The sequence below is a fragment of the Arachis ipaensis genome, chromosome B9 (genome assembly GCF_059453495.1).
Source record: "Arachis ipaensis isolate K30076 ecotype BB chromosome B9, ASM5945349v1, whole genome shotgun sequence".
In the NCBI taxonomy this organism is placed as follows: Eukaryota; Viridiplantae; Streptophyta; class Magnoliopsida; order Fabales; family Fabaceae; genus Arachis; species Arachis ipaensis.
In genome coordinates, this window is record NC_142444.1 from 80,281,886 (window position 1) to 80,302,419 (window position 20,534).

Consider the following 20,534-nt stretch of genomic DNA (forward strand, 5'->3'; position numbering starts at 1 on the left):
TTTGAATTTTGAAATTTAAAACTAAGATAAGATAAGATAAAAAAATTTTTAAAATAAAAATCTTAAATTTTTTTTCGAAAAAAAATCAATTTAAAAGTAAATATTTACAATAACCAATAATAAGGCACACGTTTGCAATTCTCCGGCAACGGCGCCATTTTGAAGAACAAAACTCTCGCGCGATCTAGAATTTTCACAAAAATATAATCGCGTTGTAAGTATAGCTTCTAGAACGACAAGAATTCCTTTCTTACAAAAGTTTGGTTGTCACAAGTAACAAAACCCAATAAAATTTATAACCGAAGCATTTAAACCTCGGGTCGTCTTCTCAAAGAATTGCAGGGTGGTATGATTTATTATTGGTTATGTAAAAAGATATGTTTTTGGGTTTTTTTAAATAAGGAACAAGTAATTTAAATGACAAGAAAAATAAATTAATAATAATTAAATCTCTTGGCAAGGTATAAGAAATTGAAGTCCTATCCTCGTTATCGTTATCAATTTTGATGAGAATTGGATTTTGATCCCACTTAAATTAACCCTTGCTAAACAAAGGAAAGTCAAGTGGACAAATTAATTTGATCCTCAGGTCCTAGTCAACTCCTATGGAGAGACTAAAGTTATTGGAGTGCAAATTAACCAGCAAAGAATTCCAATTTCAATCAACAGTTGAGTTGTAACTCAAGTTTTATAAATTACTTAACCAAAGCCAAAAGGGATGAAAATCTACTTGAATGAAAATAATTTGGATACATAAATTAAAGAAAGCAATCATAAGTATGAAATACGTCAATTAATATCAAATAGAATATTCAAATCTTAAAATAAAAGAGGTTCAAAAGCCAATTTAAGAATATTAACAAGTAAAAGTATTGGAATAAATAAAAGCAGAAAATAAATTAAAGGAACATTAAACCTGTGATTGTAGAAGCAATCCTAAAATAAGAGAAATCCTAATCATAAATCCTAAGAGAGAGGAGAGAACCTCTCTCTCTCTAAAACTACATCTAAAACCTAAAATTATGTATATTAAAGCTTGATTCTATTGTTTTATGATGAATGGATGCATTTCCTCACTTTATAGCCTCTAATCTATGTTTTCTGGGCCGAGAACTGGGCTAGAAACAGCCCAGAAATCGTTGGAGAAGAAATCTGCCACGCTGATTTTCGTCACTGCGATGTGTACGCATGGAGCACGCCTTCGCGTCACCTAGCTCTATGGCCACTATGAGAAATTATACATCAAATCAAAGCCCCAGATGTTAGCTTTCAAACGCAACTATAACCATGTCATTTAGACCTCTGTAGCTCGAGTTATGACTGTTTGAGTGCGAAGAGGTCAGGCTGGACAGCTTAGCAATTTCTTCAACTTCTTGTATTCCTTCCACTTTTGCATGCTTCCTTTCCATCCTCTAAGCCGTTCCTGCCCTGTAATCCCTGTAATCACTTAACGCACATATCAAGGCATCGAATGGTAATAAGAGAGGATTAATATTAGCAAATATAAGGCCAAAGAAGCATGTTTTCAGTCATAGCACAAAATCAGGAAAGAGAATGTAAAACCAAGCAAATAGTATGAATAAGTGTGTAAAGACTTGATAAAAACCACTCAATTGAGCACAAGATAAGTAATGAAATAGTGGTTTATCAACCAACGACTCTCTTCCCTCTTGCTTCCCTCCTTAATCTAAGGAAGGTCCTCTCAGGTTCGGAATCAAAGGAAGTTGAAGCCCCGCTTCTTCTACCTCTCATACAACCAACACAGCAAAAAGCAAGAAAGAAAATGAATGAAGAAATCACTCTTGTTAGAATGGCTGTTAGTGTGAGTGGTGCAATATATCAAACAGTTAGTGGGTTAGTGAACTGAATTGTAAACAACTAAAAAAAAGAAACAAAACAAACGGGTAAGGGAAAAAGGGAAGAAAATAGCTAAAACTGAAAATAACTCGCTCAGATGGAGTTAAATAAAACAAATGAAAATTGCTCAATCTAGTTATCCTCCAACTTAATCATTGTCGATACAAAATCAATCCCTGGCAACAGCGCCATAAAATTGATGCACGGAAACTTGTCTCTCAACAAATTTCCCTTCGGCAAGTATACCGAATTGTCGTCAAGTAAAAATTCACAATAGAGTGAGGTCGAATCCCACAGGGATTGATTGGTCAAGCAACTTTAATTAGAGGAATGTTCTAGTTGAGCTAAGCAGAAATTGAGTTGGGAAATTGCAGAAACTTAAATGGCGGGAAAGTAAATAACAGAAAATATAAATGCTGGAAATAAATGACGGAAAGTAAATTGCAGAAAGTAAATTGCAGAATCTTAAATGAGGATTTGGAGAGATGAGCATAAAAGTAAATGGCGAAAGGTAAAGAGAATGGGTAAGATCAGAAATGGGGGATTCATTGGGCTTAGGAGATATTTCATTCTCCGGATCAAATGCATTCTCATCTCTTCCTCAATCAATGCATTCATTGATCTCCTTGGCAATCTTAAGTGATTGGATCCCAATTCATTGGTAACCCAATCTCTCTAAGCTTGAACAATTGCCCAATTCCTTGATTTAATTGCTCATGGAAAGAGATGAAGTATGGTCAATGATTATACCACATGTATTTACAAATCAAAGTATTGGTAGGATTATATGTCACTATATCCATCCAAACCCCAATTTGGTCCAACATGTGAAAGCATTTCTAGCATGATCTCCTCATTCCTCTTCCAAGGTTCCGAGAAGATCCAAATATGAATAGCCTCTTTTCCAAGACAACTACCCAATTGGATGAAGATTGAAAGCTTTCTAGTAAAATTAAGAGAAAAAAAAGAAAAAGAATAATGAAAACTATTATTGATCCATCAAATTACAGCAGAGCTCCCTAACCTAATGAAAAGCGGTTTAGTTGTTCATAGCTCTGGAAATGGAAGATGATAGAGAATAGTGCATTCTTAAATTAAACTAGAAGTTGCAGAGAAAGTAAAATATACAAAGTGTAGTTCTCAAGTTCCAGATCCCCATTTTAATTCAAAACTATCACTCTATATACTACTCTTCTGATCTTCTAGTTAGCTCTTCAAGTCTTGGATATGGGCCCTTGATCTTTAGTTGAAGCAGTTACAGTCTTTAGTGGGCTCAGCTTTGCTTGCAAAAAGAATATGAGTTAGGCATGATGGGAAATTAGTTAGGACGTTAGTGGCGTTAACGTTAAGTGTAAACTTGGGTTCGAAAGCGTTAGTGACGATAAATTTGTCACTAATGTTCCAAACTAGTTGATCCACGTTAACTTCAATGTTAGTGGTACTAACGTAACCACTAACGTAGCCTCTTAGCCCTTCGCAAGCATTATTGGCACTCACTTTTACCAATAACGTTGCTCCTTGTCCCTCTCTTCCACGTTAATGATCCACATTAGTGTAACTAACGTGGCCCTTAACGTAGGCATGCCAAAGCTTCGAGAGCGTTAGTGACATTCACCTTTGTCACTAACGCTTCAAGGTGCCCCTTTCTCCCAGGTTAGTGCTTCACGTTAATGGAATTAACGTGACCATTAACGTGGGTATGCTTGCCATCTCCAACGTTAGTGACAAAGGTTAGTGTCACTAATGTTGGCACATCATCCCTTGCTCCACTTTACCCTTCACGTTAGTGGTCTTAACGTGACCACTAACGTAGGCAATCTTGGCCTGATCCAACGTTAGTGACAAAGGTGAGTGTCACTAACGTTGAAAATCTCTTCTCCCTCGACGTTAGAGTTCACGTTAATTAGATTAACATGACTCTTAAAGTGGCTATAGGTGGCCTTTTGGAACGTTAGTAGTGTTCACTTTTACCACTAATGTTGGAGCTTCTTTTTCCTTCCACGTTAGTTCCCTCGTTAGTGTAGCTAACGTGACAACTAACGTGGGTTATGATGGCTTTCGAGGAAGTTATTGGTGGTAACTTTACCACTAACGTTGCAAGCTTGCTCTCTTCCCACGTTAGTGATCACGTTAGTGAGACTAACGTGGCTCTTCTTTGCTTCTTTTGTCCTGAAATCAAACAAACAAGGTGCATCAAAGCATTGTTTCAGGTCATGAGGTCATGCATCATCCATTTTATCATTCAATTCATGCAAAATTCTTATGGAATCATGTTTGCTTGAATCGAGATGTATGTGTATATTCACCCAAAACTTGCTTATTTACTAAGGAAATGCATGAAACTACCCTAAAATAGTAAAGAAAAGGTCAGTGAAACTGGCCAAGATGCCCTGGCATCATACGTCCGAGATCGACCTATAGTTTCAGGTAACCCTCGGAACAACTAACAACTCACAAAACCGATAGTCACAAAACCCTCCACATCAACAACCAAACCAAGAAAGAAATTACCAAATCTACCTATCACCTCATAGGCAACCACCTCAACACAACCAAGACCAAGCACCTCAAATCACATATCCTTCCTCTTCCTCCAATCAAGACGAGACGCTCAAGTCCATACTCCAAGGGCAAAAAAAACTCCAAAATACCCTCAACTCAAGCCTCATTGGCCTCACTTCTACCCTCCAAGCCCTTATTTCTCGTATGAAGCCACCTTCTACCTCCACTTCTCAAGCTCCAATCTCTAGTCCCATACCCTCTTAACCTCTACCCAATCCCAAAGATGGCATCAATGCCATAAACTTGAGGTCCGGAACTCAATTGAAAGAGAAGAGTTCAAAGGCACCTAGCCCAATGATAGTTTCTCAAGAAGAGGATGTGGTTGAGGTAGAAGAAATTGAAGAAGAGGATAAAGCACATGAGGTAGTTGAAGATGAAGTCCCTCAAACCAAGGAGTGAAGCCTCTAGAGATGAGCAAATCTTGGAGGAAGTGGCTCAACCAATTCCATTTCCTACATTGGCAAGAAAGACTAAGAAGAGTGTAGAACTCGACCCCAAAATGGTGGAAATGTTCAAGAAAGTTGAGGAAACTATCCCTCTCTTTGATGCTATCCATCAATTGACTAAATATGCAAAGTTTCTTAAGGATTTGTATATGAACAAAGATAGAATCCATGAATTTGAAACTATTCCATTGGGGAGTTCTATTTCGGCTTTGATGGGAGCAATACCGAAAAAGTGTGTTGATCCGGGCCCTTGCTTAGTCTCTTGTACCATAGATGGAGTTCAATTCATTGATTGTATGTGCGATCTTGGTGCATGCGTTAGCATTAGTGAATCCGAAAGGACATCATCTATCCTACTTGGGAGGCCATTCTTGAGGACCTCCAGGTTCAAATTAGATGTCTATTTGGGAACATATTCTTTTAAAATCGACGGAAGAGTTGTTAGCTTTAGTCTTGATGAAGCCATGAGACACCCACCGGAGAATCATTCCATATTCCAGTGTGACTTAATTGACAATGTTGTGGCCAAAGTGCATTTTGCAAATATTGAAGAGAAGATTGAAGAATCAAGTGTGAGGAAACCCCACGATTGTAAAGAAGACATCATACCCCCGGAAGTTCAAATGCCAAGTCAAGAACAACAAATGGAGTTGAAACCACTACCGTCCCATCTAAAATATGCCTATCTTGATGAAGCTCACAAGTTCCCGGTAATTGTTGCAAGGGAACTCTCTCCTCCACAAGAAGAGAAGTTACTAGATGTTTTGAGGAGGAACAAAAAAGCTATAGGATAGAGCTTGGCGGACTTAGTGGGCATAAGCCCCCAAGTGTATGAACACTGAATCTTCCTAGAAGAAGGAGCTAGACCCGTTCAACAACCTCAAAGGCGATTGAATCCTACCATTCTAGAGGTTGTAAAGAAGGAGGTAACCCGGTTACTAGAGGTGGGCATCATCTACCTCATTTCGGATAGTGAATGGGTAAGTCCCGTCCAAGTTATGCCAAAGAAGTCCGGGGTGACCACAATCAAGAATGAGAGCGGAGAACTCATAGCCACACGGGTGCAACACTTTTGTAGGGTATGTATCGACTACCGGCGTTTGAACATAGCCACTAGAAAGGATCACTTTCCGCTACCGTTTATCGATCAAATGCTTGATCGGCTATCCGGTAAACCTTATTATTGCTTTCTAGATGGTTATTCGGGGTATTTTCAAATCCACATTGCTTTAGAGGATCAAGAAAAAACAACATTCACGTGCCCCTTTGGAACTTATGCCTACAAGCGTATGCCATTTAGCCTATGCAATGCACCGGCAACTTTCCAAAGGTGCATGATGAGCATATTTGCAGATTTTCTAGAGCAATGCATGGAGGTATTCATGGATGACTTCACGGTTTATGGAGACTCTTTTGATGAATGCTTGGATAATCTTGCAAAAGTATTGGAAAGATGCACTAAATCGAACCTTGTCCTAAATTTTGAGAAATGTCATTTTATGGTTAGGCAAGGTATCATTTTAGGTCATATTGTTTCCAAAGATGGTATCTCTGTGGATCTGGCAAAGATCAATGTGATATCTAGCTGGCCTTACCCCTCTTCCGAGAGGGAAGTCCGTTCATTCCTTGGACATGCAGGATTTTATCGAAGATTTATAAAGGACTTTAGTAAGGTAGCAATGCCTCTATCAAGATTGTTGCAAAAAGATGTTGAATTTGATCTAAGCAAGGAGTGCATAGAGGCTTTTGACAAGCTTAAAGTGGAAGTAACCCAAGCTCCCATAGTGCGAGGGCCGGATTGGAGTCGGCCATTCGAAATAATGTGTGATGCTTCAAACTTTGTCGTGGGAGCCGCGTTAGCACAACGCGAGGGTAAGAATCCGTATGTCATAGCCTATGCATCAAAAACATTAGATGGAGCCTAATCCAACTACACTACCACCAAAAAAGAATTATTGGCAATTGTTTTCGCCTTGGACAACTTCCGAGCATATCTACTTGGTTCCAAGGTGGTAGTGTACTCGGATCTTGCGGCGTTAAAGTATTTGTTGGCTAAGAAGGAATCCAAACCAAGATTGATTAGATGGATTTTATTATTGCAAGAATTTGACTTGGAAATCCAAGATAGGAGTGGTTCGCAAAACCTAGTGGCGGATCACTTAAGTCGCCTTGAACACACCAAAGGCGACACCACTCCTATTAATGATTCTTTCCCCCTTGAGGGCTTGAATGCAATCTCGGAAGCCATTCCTTGGTATGCACCAATAGCCAATTACTTGGTATCCCGCACCTTTCCTCTTAATCTCTCCAAACATCAAAAGGATAAGCAAAAAAGCGAATCCAAATACTACGTATAGGTTGACCCATACCTTTGGAGATGTGGTGCGAATCAAGTAATTCAGAGGTGCATTCCACAAACCAAATTCCACTCAATCTTGGAAGCTTGCCACTCCTCCGAAGGAGGAGGCCATTATGGACCTCAAAGAACGGCAAGGAAAATCCTAGATTATAGATTTTGGTGGCCAACTCTTTTTAAGGACTCTTCTATCTTTTGTAAATCTTGTTCTTAATGTCTTAGATTTGGTAATATCTATAAGAAGGATGAAATCCCCCAACAAACCATGCTATTTTGTGAGATTTTTGATGTGTGGGGTATCGACTTCATGGGGCCATTCCCAAATTCTAATAGTTTTCTCTACATTCTACTAGCCGTTGATTATGTGTTCTAATAGGTGGAAGCGATACCCACCCGGACGGACGATGCTAATGTGGTCCTTTTCTTTGTGAGAAATAACATAATTTGTAGATTTGGGTCGCCACGAGCAATCGTGAGCGACCAAGGCTCACATTTTTTGCAATAAGAGAATGGAAGGGCTAACGAAGAAATATGGCATCATGCATAAAGTAGCTACGGCCTACCACCCACAGACAAACGGCCAAGCCGAGGTTTTCAATCGGGAGATTAAACGCATATTGGAAAGAATTGTGAAGCCTCATCGAAAGGATTGGAGTGCTAAGCTCACCGATGCATTATGGGCCTACCGAACGGCATACAAAATGCCAATTGGCATGAGCCCTTTTCGGTTGGTCTATGGCAAAGCTTGCCACTTACCGATGGAGATAGAGCACAAAGTATATTGGGCCGTCAAGGAGTGTAATTCAAGATTTGGAGGGGCCGGAATAGAGAGGAAGCTACAACTAGCGGAGTTGGAATATTTGGGGCTTGAAGCTTATGAGAACTCTAGACTTTACAAGGAAAGGATGAAAGCCGTGCATGATAAAAACATAAAAGGTAAAGAATTTAGAGCCGGCGACCTAGTCCTCCTCTACAATTCAAGATTGAGGTTGATGCCCGGAAAGCTTAGGTCAAGATGGGAAGGACCTTATAAGGTCAAGAAGGCAGAGCCATATGGAGTCTATCATTTGCGCCCTCCTTCAAGCTCCGATATCTTCAAGGTCAATGGGCACCGTATCAAGTTGTATCATGGTGAGCAAATGAAAAGCAACAAGTAGATTGAGGTATTCCGCTTGGAAGATGCACTTCTTGGCAAAGAGCAATGAGCTAGTGGAAGTCCAACTTAAGGACATTAAACAAAAGTGCTAGGTGGGAGACACCCCACCATGGTGAAATCTATCTTTTTGCCACTTTTTGCATATAGTTCTTGAATTCTTCATTGTTTTGTGATTGCTTAGCTATAGAATTGGTTGGTTAGAGTTGATTGTGGCTACCTTGGATAAATTGTTCATGAAGATTTGCATTGATTTTTCAATAGGTGGATTGATTGTGTGGTAGAAAACACCCCGTCTTTAGGTATTGCAGGGAGTTTTGGGTGTTTTTGACCTATTTGGCTTGTTTGCCCACTGAATTCATGATAAATATGCATTCTTCATGTCATTCAAAAAAAAAAAGGGGGCGCGCGTGCGCGCACTAGACACGTACGCGTCCATAGGCCACTTGCAGCTCCTGGTCCATTTTCCAGAGAGTTATGCGTGCCTTGAGCCAACAATGAGCCCCAGGCATAACCTGACTTACGCACGCGCGCACTTGGTGTGTGACCGCCCTTACGCTGTTTCGCGAATCGACGCGCGAGCACACCGGCCGCGTCCGTGTCGCTCGCCCCACCTGCAACCCTGGTACATTTTCCAGAGAGTTGCACCTACACTGAGCCTACACCATGCTAGGGGCACAACCTCCACTGACGCGTAGGCGATCCTGCCGCCTGCGCGTCCATTTGCTTCGACCACTCCTGGGCATGCTCGCACCATGCGCGCACGCGTCGACCTCCCTACTGCCAAATCCTAGTACATGGACCCGAGAGTTGCGCGAACCTTGGGCCAACATTGTGCCACTAACACAACCACCTGCATGCGTGTGCGCACCCGGCGCGTACGCGTCCTCCCTGCACCGTGGGCGCGCGCGTCGGTCGTTGACAAACCCCAATTTGACGGTTTATCTTGTATTGATTTTTGGGGATTTTATCACCTTTTACCCATATTTATTCAAGAAATAGCATGGTTTTGTATATTCTCCTTTAATTGTGCTTGAATGTGAAACATGCTTTTTAGGACTCAAAATAGCTAAATTTAATTTACCTTGATTCTATTAGATGCCTTGATATGTTTGTTAAGTGATTTAAGGTTTAGGAGGCAAAGATTGGATCAAGGGAATGAAGAAAGAAAGCATGAAAAGTTGGAGAACTCATGAAGAAATGGAAGAATCGGAAAGCTGTCAAGCCGACCTCTTCGCAGTCGTACGATGCGGAAATGCTGTAGCGCGCCTAATTTCAAACTCCCAACCCCTCTTCTCTCACTTTCCACCTTCTTTCTTTAGTCTTTTCTTCTCCACTTCTCCAACCCTTCTCCCACCCTTTCTCAGCTTTTTCCACCGGCGGCACTTCCCTCCGGCGACCACCACTTCTGGCGGTCCCACACTCTTCTATTTCCTCTCTTTCCCCATTTTTCTTCTACCCCTCTTTTCTCACTTCCTTTCTCCATTAATTCCCTCATCTTCACAAGGTATTCTTACTTCTTCCTTTTCTTTCTTTTGCCTTTCTTTCTTCTCCTCTCTTTAGTTATTTGTCTTTGTTCTCTTCCTCTTAATTAGCTTCTTCTTGCTCACTTGTTTCTTTGTCCTTGTCTTTATTTTTCTAGTTTTTGTGGGTGTTGTGGGTAAAGATTTCTTTTTACATTGGTGGGTTGGTTTGTTCCATTTGATTTTCTTGCAAAATATGGTGCTCTAGGATGATTGATATTGCTTTATGGGAGGCTACATTGCCCCATTTCCTCCATTTGTTCATTACTTAAAGGGGGCACACCAAGTGTTTGATGAAAGGCGTACATGACTTTTTGAGTCAAATTTGACTTAGTGTCTTCCATTTAGTGCTCTTTCTCACTCACTTGCTTACTTCTATATGCATTGAGCATATCATTCTTCATGTTTCCTATCTTACATGCTCACCCCTTATGACTTGCTTCTTGATTTTGAGGTTTGAGTTTATGCTTCTCGTGCCTCTCAAATGCATGCTTATACCACTCTTGCATCACATGCTAGTGACTTGCCATTGTTTCCAAAGTTGTCTTAGTTACATGTTGCAGCTGTCATGTATTTAAGACACCTATCCTTTTATGGCCTATTTTCTCACTTGCATGACTACCATTTTTGAGGGTTTCCTTGAGTTTATTGTCTCCTCCTGATGCACGAAAACTTGCCCTTTAACAAATCTCCCTCGGCAAGTATACCGAATTGTCGTCAAGTAAAAACTCACAATAGAGTGAGGCCGAATCCCACACGGATTGATTAGTCAAGCAACTTTAATTGGAATGTTCTGGTTGAGCTAAGAAGAAATTGGGTTGAGAATCGCAGGAAATTAAATGGCGGAAAAGTAAATTGCAGAAAATAAATGACGGAAGGTAAATTGCAGAATCTTAAATGGGGAAGGGGAGTTTAGCATGAAAGTAAATAGCAGAATGTAAAGAGAATGGGTAAGATCAGAAATGAGGAGTTCATTGGGCTTAGGAGATGTTGCATTCTCCGGATCAAGTTCATTTTCATCTCTTCCTCAATCAATGCATTCATTGATCTCCTTGGCAAACTTAAGTGATTGAATTCCAATTCCTTGGTAATTCAATCTCTCAAATCAGATCAATAGCCAATTCCTTGGTCTAATTGCTCATGAGAAGAGATGAAGTATGGTCACTGATTATACCACATGTATTTCCAAATCAAAGTATTGGGAGAATTATATGTCACCATATCCGCCCAAACCCCAATTTGGTCCAACATGAGAAAGCAATTCTAGCATGATCTCTTCATTCCTCTTCCAATGTTCAGAAGAGATCCAAGTATGAATAACTTCTTTTCCAAGATAACTACTCAATTGGATGAAGATTGAAAGCTTTTTAGTAAAATCAAGAGAAAAGAGAGAAGAAAGATAATGAAAACTATTATTGATCCATCAAATTACAACAGAGCTCCCTAACCCAATGAAAGGGGTTTAGTTATTCAAAAATCTGGGAATGAAAAGCATAGATGGAGAGTACATTCTGAGAATTAAACTAAAAGTTGCAGAGAAAGTAAAATATAGAGAGTAATTCTAATAATGCCAAAAGCTCCTTTTCTAGTTCAAAGTTCTCCCTATTTATACTATTCTTCTGATCTTCTAGTTAGCTCTTCAAGTCTTGGATATGGGCCTTTGGATCTTGAGTTGAAGCAGTTATCTTCTTCAGTGGGCTTAGCTTTACTTGCAGAGAGAAAGTATGAAGTAGGCAGGGATTCCAGCTTAGGACGTTAGTGGCGTTAACGTTAAGTGAAAGGGTGGGTTCGAGAACGTTAGTGACAATCACCTTTTTCACTAACGTTCCTAACCCAATGATGCTCCACGTTAACTTTAACGTTAGTGGCATCAACGTGACCACTAACGTTGCCTCTTGGTCCTTCGCAAACGTTACTGGGGTTCACCTTTCCCATTAACGTTGAGAGTACCCCTTTCTCCTTCGTTAGAGTTCATGTTAGTATAGCTAACGTGACCTTTGACGTAGGCTTGCCAAATCTTCGAGAACGTTAGTGACACTTATCTTTGTCAGTAACGTTCCAAAATGCCCCTAATTCCCACGTTAGAGTTCACATTAACTAGGTTAATGTGGCTTCTAACATGGTATTGATAGCCATCTCCAACGTTAGTGACAAAGGTGAATGTCACTAACGTTGGCTCATCATCCCTTTTACTCACGTTAGCTTCCACGTTAATGTAGTTAACGTGGGACTTAACGTGGCTCATAGTGGCTCATCCCAACGTTAGTGACAAAGGTGAGTGTCACTAACGTTGGCGATTCTTTGCTCCCTCCACGTTAGAGTCCACGTTAACTGAGTTAACGTGGCAACTAACGTGGCTAAAAGTGGCTTCGCTCAACGTTAGTGACAAAGGTGAGTGTCACTAACGTTGGTCATTCTTTTGTTTTCCCACGTTAGAGTCCACGTTAACTGAGTTAACGTGGCTCTTAACGTGGCCAATATGAGCTTCGTCCAATGTTAGTTACAAAGGTGAGTGTCACTAACGTTGGCTTCATTTTCTTCTTCCATGTTAACTACCACGTTAATGTAGTTGACGTGGCAATTAACGTGGGCTATGATGGCTTCGAGGACGTTATTGGCGATTACTTTTCTCATTAACGTTGCAAGCTAGTTCCCCTTCCATGTTAGAGGTCACGTTAGTTAGACTAACGTGGCTTCTAACGTGGTTCTTCCTTGCTTCCTTTGTCCTTAAATCAAGCAATAAACTGTATCAAAGTTCCAGTCCAAGTTATGAGACATGCATCATCCAATTTGTCATTCAATTCATGCATAATTCTCATGAATTCATATAAAAATCAGAAAACTTGCTTATTTCCTAAGAAAGTACATGAAACTACCCTAAAACCATAAAGAAAAGGTCAGTGAAACTGGCCAAAATGCCCTAGCATCACAACACCAAACTTAAAGCTTGCTTGTCCCTAAGCAAGTACTGGAACAAGAGAATGATGAATGAAATGACAAGATGAATGAATCATTAATCTGGAAGTCATGTTCTTGGTTTTATGCCTTGGAATACTCACTTGATTGCACCCTTTGAGACTGTTATTCATTGATCCCTTTTTCTTTCCAAGGTCTATTGCATCCTTAGGCTAAGTGCTCTATGAGGGGGCGACTCTTTAAAATAAGCTTTCAGCCAACACTCCCGAACCAGTTGGTTTAAGGTGCTAGGTGTTGAAGCACCCCTAAGGACTTACTCCCTCAAATCTCTCTCCCCCATACATGCACACCACAGGCACATGGTTTGTTATTTTCTTCCCTTGAGGTCTTGGTGTCCAGTACCTCTTTGGGTTACTAAATATTCTGTAGCAAGGTTGCTCTTGATAGTGGATTTTCAGTTGATAATCCTGGGTTAGTTAACCCAAGTTACCAAGTGATGAAGCACTCCTAAGAACTTATTCATCCAAGCAGATCCTTGGTACAAGAGCACCACAGACACATCCCTCAAGATTCAAGCCCTTGGTGCCTAGCCTTATTCTTTATTAACTTTTCTTTCTTTTTCAAATCTTATTGTTCTTTTCCTTTTTCTTATTAGTATCTTATTATTTAGCAAGTCTCATGGGGGTGTGTTTCAAGCATATGATTTAGGACAGATAGTTGCCTTCCCACCTTATTGGCGAACCAACATAGCTAAGTGATTACTACACCACAAATCTAAGAACTTACTCCACAAATTAAACTCCACTATGGTCTTTCATAACATCTCTTTTTTTTTTATTTAGCTTAAAAGGACAAGCATACAATAAGCAAGATGAAAATGAAAATAGGCAACTTGACTAGCAAGCATAGACCTAAGCAAAAACAAACTTAAAGACAGAATTGAAAATTCCTAAGCTACTATGGAAGTATGTTCTATTTCATACATGATTTTCCTTATTTAAAAGACTTGAAAAAGAAAAATGGAATAATGAGGGAACTCCACCACCTTTTACTCATGGGGTTGCCCATGCTCTCCCTCTTGTTTGTCCTCTTTGCGTCCACTTGTGCTTCCTTGTATCCGTGCTAGTCTGGCTCTTTTCCAATCTTCAAGTGCCTTCCTTACTGATTCATGACTCTTCTCCACCCTTTCTCTTTCTTCTCATGCTAACTCATCCTTCACTTCGTCATATTTTGTGATTCCCAGATGTACTATAGGTAGCTGTCCGACTAAGTATCCGAGCCTGGCTAGCATGTTTACATGATTTCCACTTTCACTCATGTAAACCCCTTCAAAGAATGCCCTGTGCTCGTCAAAGAGTTCTGCTTGTTCTATTTGTTTTCGATGCATCTCATGTATGTGTGCACCTTGATGTGCTTGGATGTTGATTAGCTTCTGGATAGATTCTTGTTATTCATTTTGCCTTTGTTCTATCCTGTGGAAGGATTCACCCCATTGTTTTCCTTGTTCCAATTGCTGCTCCATCATTTGCTTCTGCCACTCCCCTTGTTGATTCATTCATCTCGAGAGCGATTCCTCTTGACAGCCCATCATCTGTAATTGAAGCTCCTTCTGTACCTCTTGATTCTCCCAATATTGCCTAGATAAGCCATCAATGGCTTCTTGTAATTGGTGCTTGTTCAAGGTGGCTGCGGCTTGCTCCTCTGGGTTTTGCCCTTCTACAGTTTGCTGGGCTACCCTCTTTCTTATCCTTCGTTAAGGTAGGGGAGATGTAACAGCATGCATACGTCGGACAGTAATTGGGATACCAACTTTTATCCATTCGGGGTTTTCATCTTCGAACACTACCCCGGCCTTGTCACACAGGCGGAAAATGGTGCTGGGATAGCCTAACCTTCCTCCAGAATCACTTTTATCAGCCATCTTCCTAATGCCTTGGGCTATGAGCTCATGCACTTTGATTTCCCCCCCTTTAAGTATGCACTGCACCATTGTTGCTCTCTTGAGATTCACCTCTGAATTGTTTCCAGCAGGAAGGATGGATCTCCTTATAATTTCGAACCATCCCTTTGCTTCAGGGGTGAGATCACCTCTTTTAATAAATTTGGGTTTTCCATTGGGATCTCATCCAGTTTGCCCCTTGTATGCAGATATCTTTCACAATGTGGTCATAATTAGGATTACTGATAAACCCATATTTCATGAGTTCTTTTGTGCTTAATTTGAGTGATTTATACAATCCTTCACCTACTTATTCACATTAATTACATGATTTTACTTTCCTTTCCTTATTATGTGATGTAAATGAAAAACATGTTTCCTAAGCTTTAAAAATTAATTATTTTAATTACCTTTATTTCCATTCGATGTCGTGATCAGTATGTTGAGTAGTTTCAGATTTTCTAAGGCAGAATGACTTAAAGAATGGAAAAGGAAACATACAAAAATAGAAGGAGAAAGAAAAATGGAGCTTTGAAGGAAACTGGTATTCACGCGATCGCATGGATGACGCGATCGCGTGCCAAGCACGAATCAGCAGCGACACGGCCGCATGACTGACACGACCGCGCGCCTTAAGGAGAACGCATATGACGCGGTCGCATGACTGACGCGACCGCGTGGCAAGGAAAAGCTCCAAATGACACGACCGCGTGACCCACGCGGACGCGTGACAGAGGCCACGCACCAGAAATTACAGAATACGCCCCCAGCAAATTCTGAAGCCCTTTTTGGCCCAGATCCAAGTACAGACAGCATAGACCAGAGGTTATAAAGTGTGGGAATGCACCCATTCAAAGAGAGCTCGCATATTTTACCTTTCAATGATTTAGATTTAGTTGAGAGGGAGATATTCTCTCTCTCTTTTAGGATTTAGGATTTCTTCTTGTTTTAAGAGTAACTCTGGATTCCAAGTTTAATGTTCTTTTATTTTAGTTTTACTTCTATTTATTTATTCCAACATTTGAATTGATTATTATAATTTGATCTAAGAATTCTTCCATGTTACAGACTATTATTTGAATTAATGATAATTGAGGTATTTTCGGTTTATGATTGTTCTCTTTGATTTAAGTTACCATTGCTTCCCATCTAAGGACATTTTTATTATTCCAGCAATTTTACTTTTTTCCCTTTTGGTTCTGGTTAAAAATTTAGTAACTCAACAGTTATTAAACTCAACATAATTGATAATTGTTATCTTGCTAATTGCGCTGAACTTAAGTAATCCCAACCTTTTCTTAGGAAATAAATAGGATTCAAAGGTCAATTTAATTAGTCCCTTGACTTTCCTTGCCCTGGTACAGGTTGATCAAGTGGAGTTTAGATTCAACTTTCAGTATAGTTGAGAGAGATAACTACGTTGGACCTTCAACTTCTCTTACCTTGCCAAAAGTTTGCTTTATAGTAATTATTTATTTTTAATTGCCATTTACTTTACCTGTCATTCAAATTACTTGCCTCTCATCTTCTAAACCCCGATTACAACCTCTATAGCCAATAATAAGAACATACTTCCTCGCAGTTCCTTGAGAAGACGACCCGAGGTTTGAATACTCGGTTAACAATTTTTAAAGGGGTTTGTTACTTGTGACACCCAAAACGTTTGTACGAAGGGATTTTTGTCAGTTTAAAAACTATATCTACAACGCGACTGTTTCTATGAATCCCTTTACTGGTAAAAATCCCCTCGTCAAAATGGCGCCATTGCCGGGGAACTGCTAACGTGTGCCTTATTATTGGTTATTGTAAATATTTTTTTTTTGCTTGTTTATTTATTTTTTGTTTTCCCTTTTTACCTTTATTTGCTACTATGAACCCTCACCCCTCTCGCTTTGAGTTTGGTTCTAATGTTGTTAAAGGAAATAGAAGTTACAGCAGGAATGTGCATCAAGGTCAGACCAATCAAGGATGGATGGAACCAAGAGGATCTAATCAACCCTTTTGGCAGCAACACCTTCCGAGATATCCTGGACAAAGACCATTCCACAATGCATACCCAGCTGAAAGACATGGTGGACAACCTTGTAACTACCAACAAGCTCCACCCCGTACATATAAACCACCCTTTCAACATAACCTTGAACCACCACACTCACAAGCTTCTCTTCACTATTCGCCACCATATGATCCATCCTTACCCCAATACCAATCCAATCGCTCCCAACCACCACCACTTTCCTTTGTAGCATATCCAAGTCCAGTAACCCAAGAAGCAGAGGATCACCTAAAGGAAATAGTAATTAAATTCCAAACAACCATTAAACAACTGGAGCAAGCGATGATTCAATGGGCTTCTAGGCGCTCAAATATACAAGGATCAACTACAGCTCGATGTGGACAGCCCAATAAAGAGCAGAGCATGAAGGAAGTGCCAGAAACTCCAGTGGATAAGACAGAGCATGAATTTGTACTGGAACAATTAGAAGAAGCTATTTTTGTTCAAGAAGAAGAGTTGGTTGAAGATCTAGGAGATGCTGAACCTCCATGGGAATCCAGAATTGAGGAAAACTCCGTCCAGGATGCTACAGTTGATGCTAAGGAGGATATTTCTCCAAGGCAAATCGTTTATGAAGAATCAGACGGAATAATCCAAGAAACAAATTCCCTTGATGATGATAGTCACAAGTCTAGCTCTCTTAGTGATGAACTTGCATCCGCAAGTGAATTCTCTGAGATAGAAGAATCTTCCCCAAGTGAATATGAAGATGATGTAGAGGTAGATTTCTCTCAACCTCCAATCTATGACTCAAGTGATGAGGAAGACACAGAAGACTTTGACCAGGACACAGATACAATTGAAGATCTTTGCAAAGAAGTGGAGGAATTCACAGAAGAGCACAAGGAAACGGAACTTGCAGAACCACAAAAAACACCTATCCCAAGGCCATTACCACCTAATACAAGCTTCAAGTGGGTACAATCCTTAACTTATAACTTTACTTATTCACTTGAATATGGTTTGCTTGAAACAGATGGCCAGCTTAGAGCTCTCTGCGGCTTTAAGAGTAAGAGGGAAATGGCTCGTACTCAGAGCTGGTGCACAAGGTTCAATAAGGTTCCACGCTTCACCTCGAAGTACACGGATTGTTATCATGCTCAATTACATGGATCAAGAAAAACCTATGGTCACCAAGGTGAGATTCTACTTTTTAACCCGCCCGAATGGAGACATGTAGATCAAGACGGAGGCGGATTTAAAAGCAAGGCATGGAATCCTGGAGTTTATTCTGACATTTGTCATCCCGAGAGCCTAACAATATATTTAAAGTTTTTCGGAAGCTTTGCGTGCTTAGTTTGGGACCTCGGAGGCTATTGGCATTCCAAGCACTGGTGGAGATTTTTGGACAAATTTAAACATAAGCCACCATAACAGGATACCCCTCCAATGTCCAACTTAAGGACTTTAACTAAAAGTGCTAGGTGGGAGACAACCCACCATGGCATGGTCGCTTCTTTTTCAATTTATTTCTTGTTAATTGCTTTCATTTTTCCTTTTTCATTTTAATTTATTAAACCTTGAATCATGCATAACATTCATGTTAATCATTGCATTCTGCATTTTTCAGTTTAAAAAAAAAAAAGAGAAGAAAGGGATGCACGACGCGACCGCATGCCCCATGCGATCGCGCCATATCGCGGAAAACGCCACCCGCGCGACCGCGTGACCCACGCGGCCGCGTGATATATATATCGGCGTAAGGATCCAACGAACAGAAAGTTAGGCTGGAATCGTGCAGCCCTTGTGCGTTTCACACAAATTGGCCCACGCGATCGTATGCCCCATGCGACCGCGTCACTTGCACAATACCAATCCCACGCGACGCGATCGCGTCGCACGGATTGCACATCACCTCAAAAGGAGACAGAGAGTTGCGCTAAAACGGCGCTAGAGTCGTGCGTTTAGCACAAATTCCAGCGACGCGATCGCGTCACCCTTCCTCCCCCCCTCTCATGCAATCGCGCGCCCACGCAATCGCGTCACTCCCATTTTCACCCCTACCACGCGACCGCATGCCCCACGCGGCCGCGTGGATTCGACAATATAACCCCCCAGCCCGCGAACCCTATCAGTCGCGAGCCCCCCACCCCCAACCCTCTTCTCCTTCTCTGCTCCCTCTCCCTCCAACCACCACCCAGCCGCCACCGCCGGCCACCCAGACGCCGCCGCCACCCCGGACGCCGCCGCCGCAACCCCCTCCCCTCCCTTCTTCTCCCTTCTTCCTCTCTCCTCCCCTCTCCACCACTGCCTCCGCGACCACCGCCCCCACCGCCGGCCACCCAGCCGCGACCCCCCCTTCTTCTATCACTAACCCGAAACCCTCACCGCCACTGCCCCCACCAGCCACCACCGCGACACCATGCCCCGCCACCGCGCCGGACGCTGCCGCAGTCACCTTCCCCGTTCCACCCCTTCCGCCTACCAAGTTCCGCAAAACGCAACCCCCTTTTATCCGTTCGTCGTTTTTTTCTGTACTTTTTTCCGTTTCTGTTCATCATTAGGATAGATAGATATGCATTCTGTAGTGGATTTTTAGGTTGTTAGGTAGCTTAGGCTGTGGTTAGTGGATCTAGGTCTGTTTACTTGCACTATTCCTGTTTATGTTTTATCATAACTGCAATTTTGCTGTTCCTGTGACCTCGTTCATATGCTATGATTTCTTGCACTTGCTGCTTGTTACTCTAAATTTTCCTATTTCTATTCATTGCTGGTAACTGCAGCTAGTTTTTAAATTCATATGAACTGCTATGATTGCTGTTTATTTTCCGGGATAATCCAATTTTAGCCGGAATGCTGCCCAAATTTTTTAAAAAAATTGTTTTCATTCATGTTTTGGTTTAGCATTTCTGAACTCTGTTTTACTCTGCTTTACCCACACTATTTCATGAATGCTATGGCAGACTTTCCTATCTTCTTTGATTTCCTGGTTCATAAACTGCATTTGTGATTCACTGATTCCAATTTTTACTTTCTTTATTTCTATTCGAATCAGCATCACCCTGTTTTCCTTGTTCGATTATGAGTACTTCTATTCTTACCTGTGAATCCTTGTTATGTGGAATTTTTCTATGCCACTTACTTTAACCCGCACTTTACTAACTCACTAATTTAAATTTACTAATTTCTTTTTCAAATTCTAACCATATTAACCCTTTTAATCTCTTTTCTGATTATTTTCACTTTCCTCTAACTTTCTACCCATGGCATATTGTTTATTTTTCCATTTAACATGAATTCAATCACATTTCATTTACTCATTTTCCTTATTTTATTTCTCCCTTGCAGCTTTGAGTTTCCTTTATTTAATTGCCTATTTGCTTTCCTATTTTATCCATATCCTGGTTTTCTGTTTTTCAGGATGTCTGCCTCATAGAGAAAAGGAAAAGGCAAGGCTACTGGCAAGCGCAAGAGAGAAGATTCCTCCCAGTCCATCATTGCTCTAATGCATGATTCTTCATGGCGGGAGAAGAACTTCACACCGCAGGAAAAAGCTGACCAGCTGCTCCCTGCGACTGATCCTATAAAATTTGCAAACCGGTACTGTGAGTTGAAGTACCCGGCTTTTGCAAACTCCAGAAATCTATACCTGGAACGAACTCTGAAGATTCCAGAAGCCCTCCAGCAGTACACCACTGAGCAAATTAAGCAAAGGGGCTGGTTCTTTCTGGAGAAAACACTGACAGAGGTCAATTCATCTTGGGTCCGGGAATTCTACCGCAACTA

The 20,534-nt window shown here is 41.0% G+C and overlaps 1 protein-coding gene across 1 annotated transcript in view; it reads left to right on the top strand.

Moving 5' to 3' along the window:
* Positions 1-7,730: 7,730 nt before the first annotated feature.
* The window catches only part of LOC148545155 (uncharacterized), a 79,884-nt gene continuing 67,080 nt past the window's right edge, over positions 7,731-20,534 (top strand). Inside the window, exon 1 of the mRNA XM_088499047.1 lies at positions 7,731-8,334. Coding sequence (XP_088355173.1) covers positions 7,731-8,334 — 604 coding nt within the window. The remainder of the gene's footprint in view (positions 8,335-20,534) is intronic.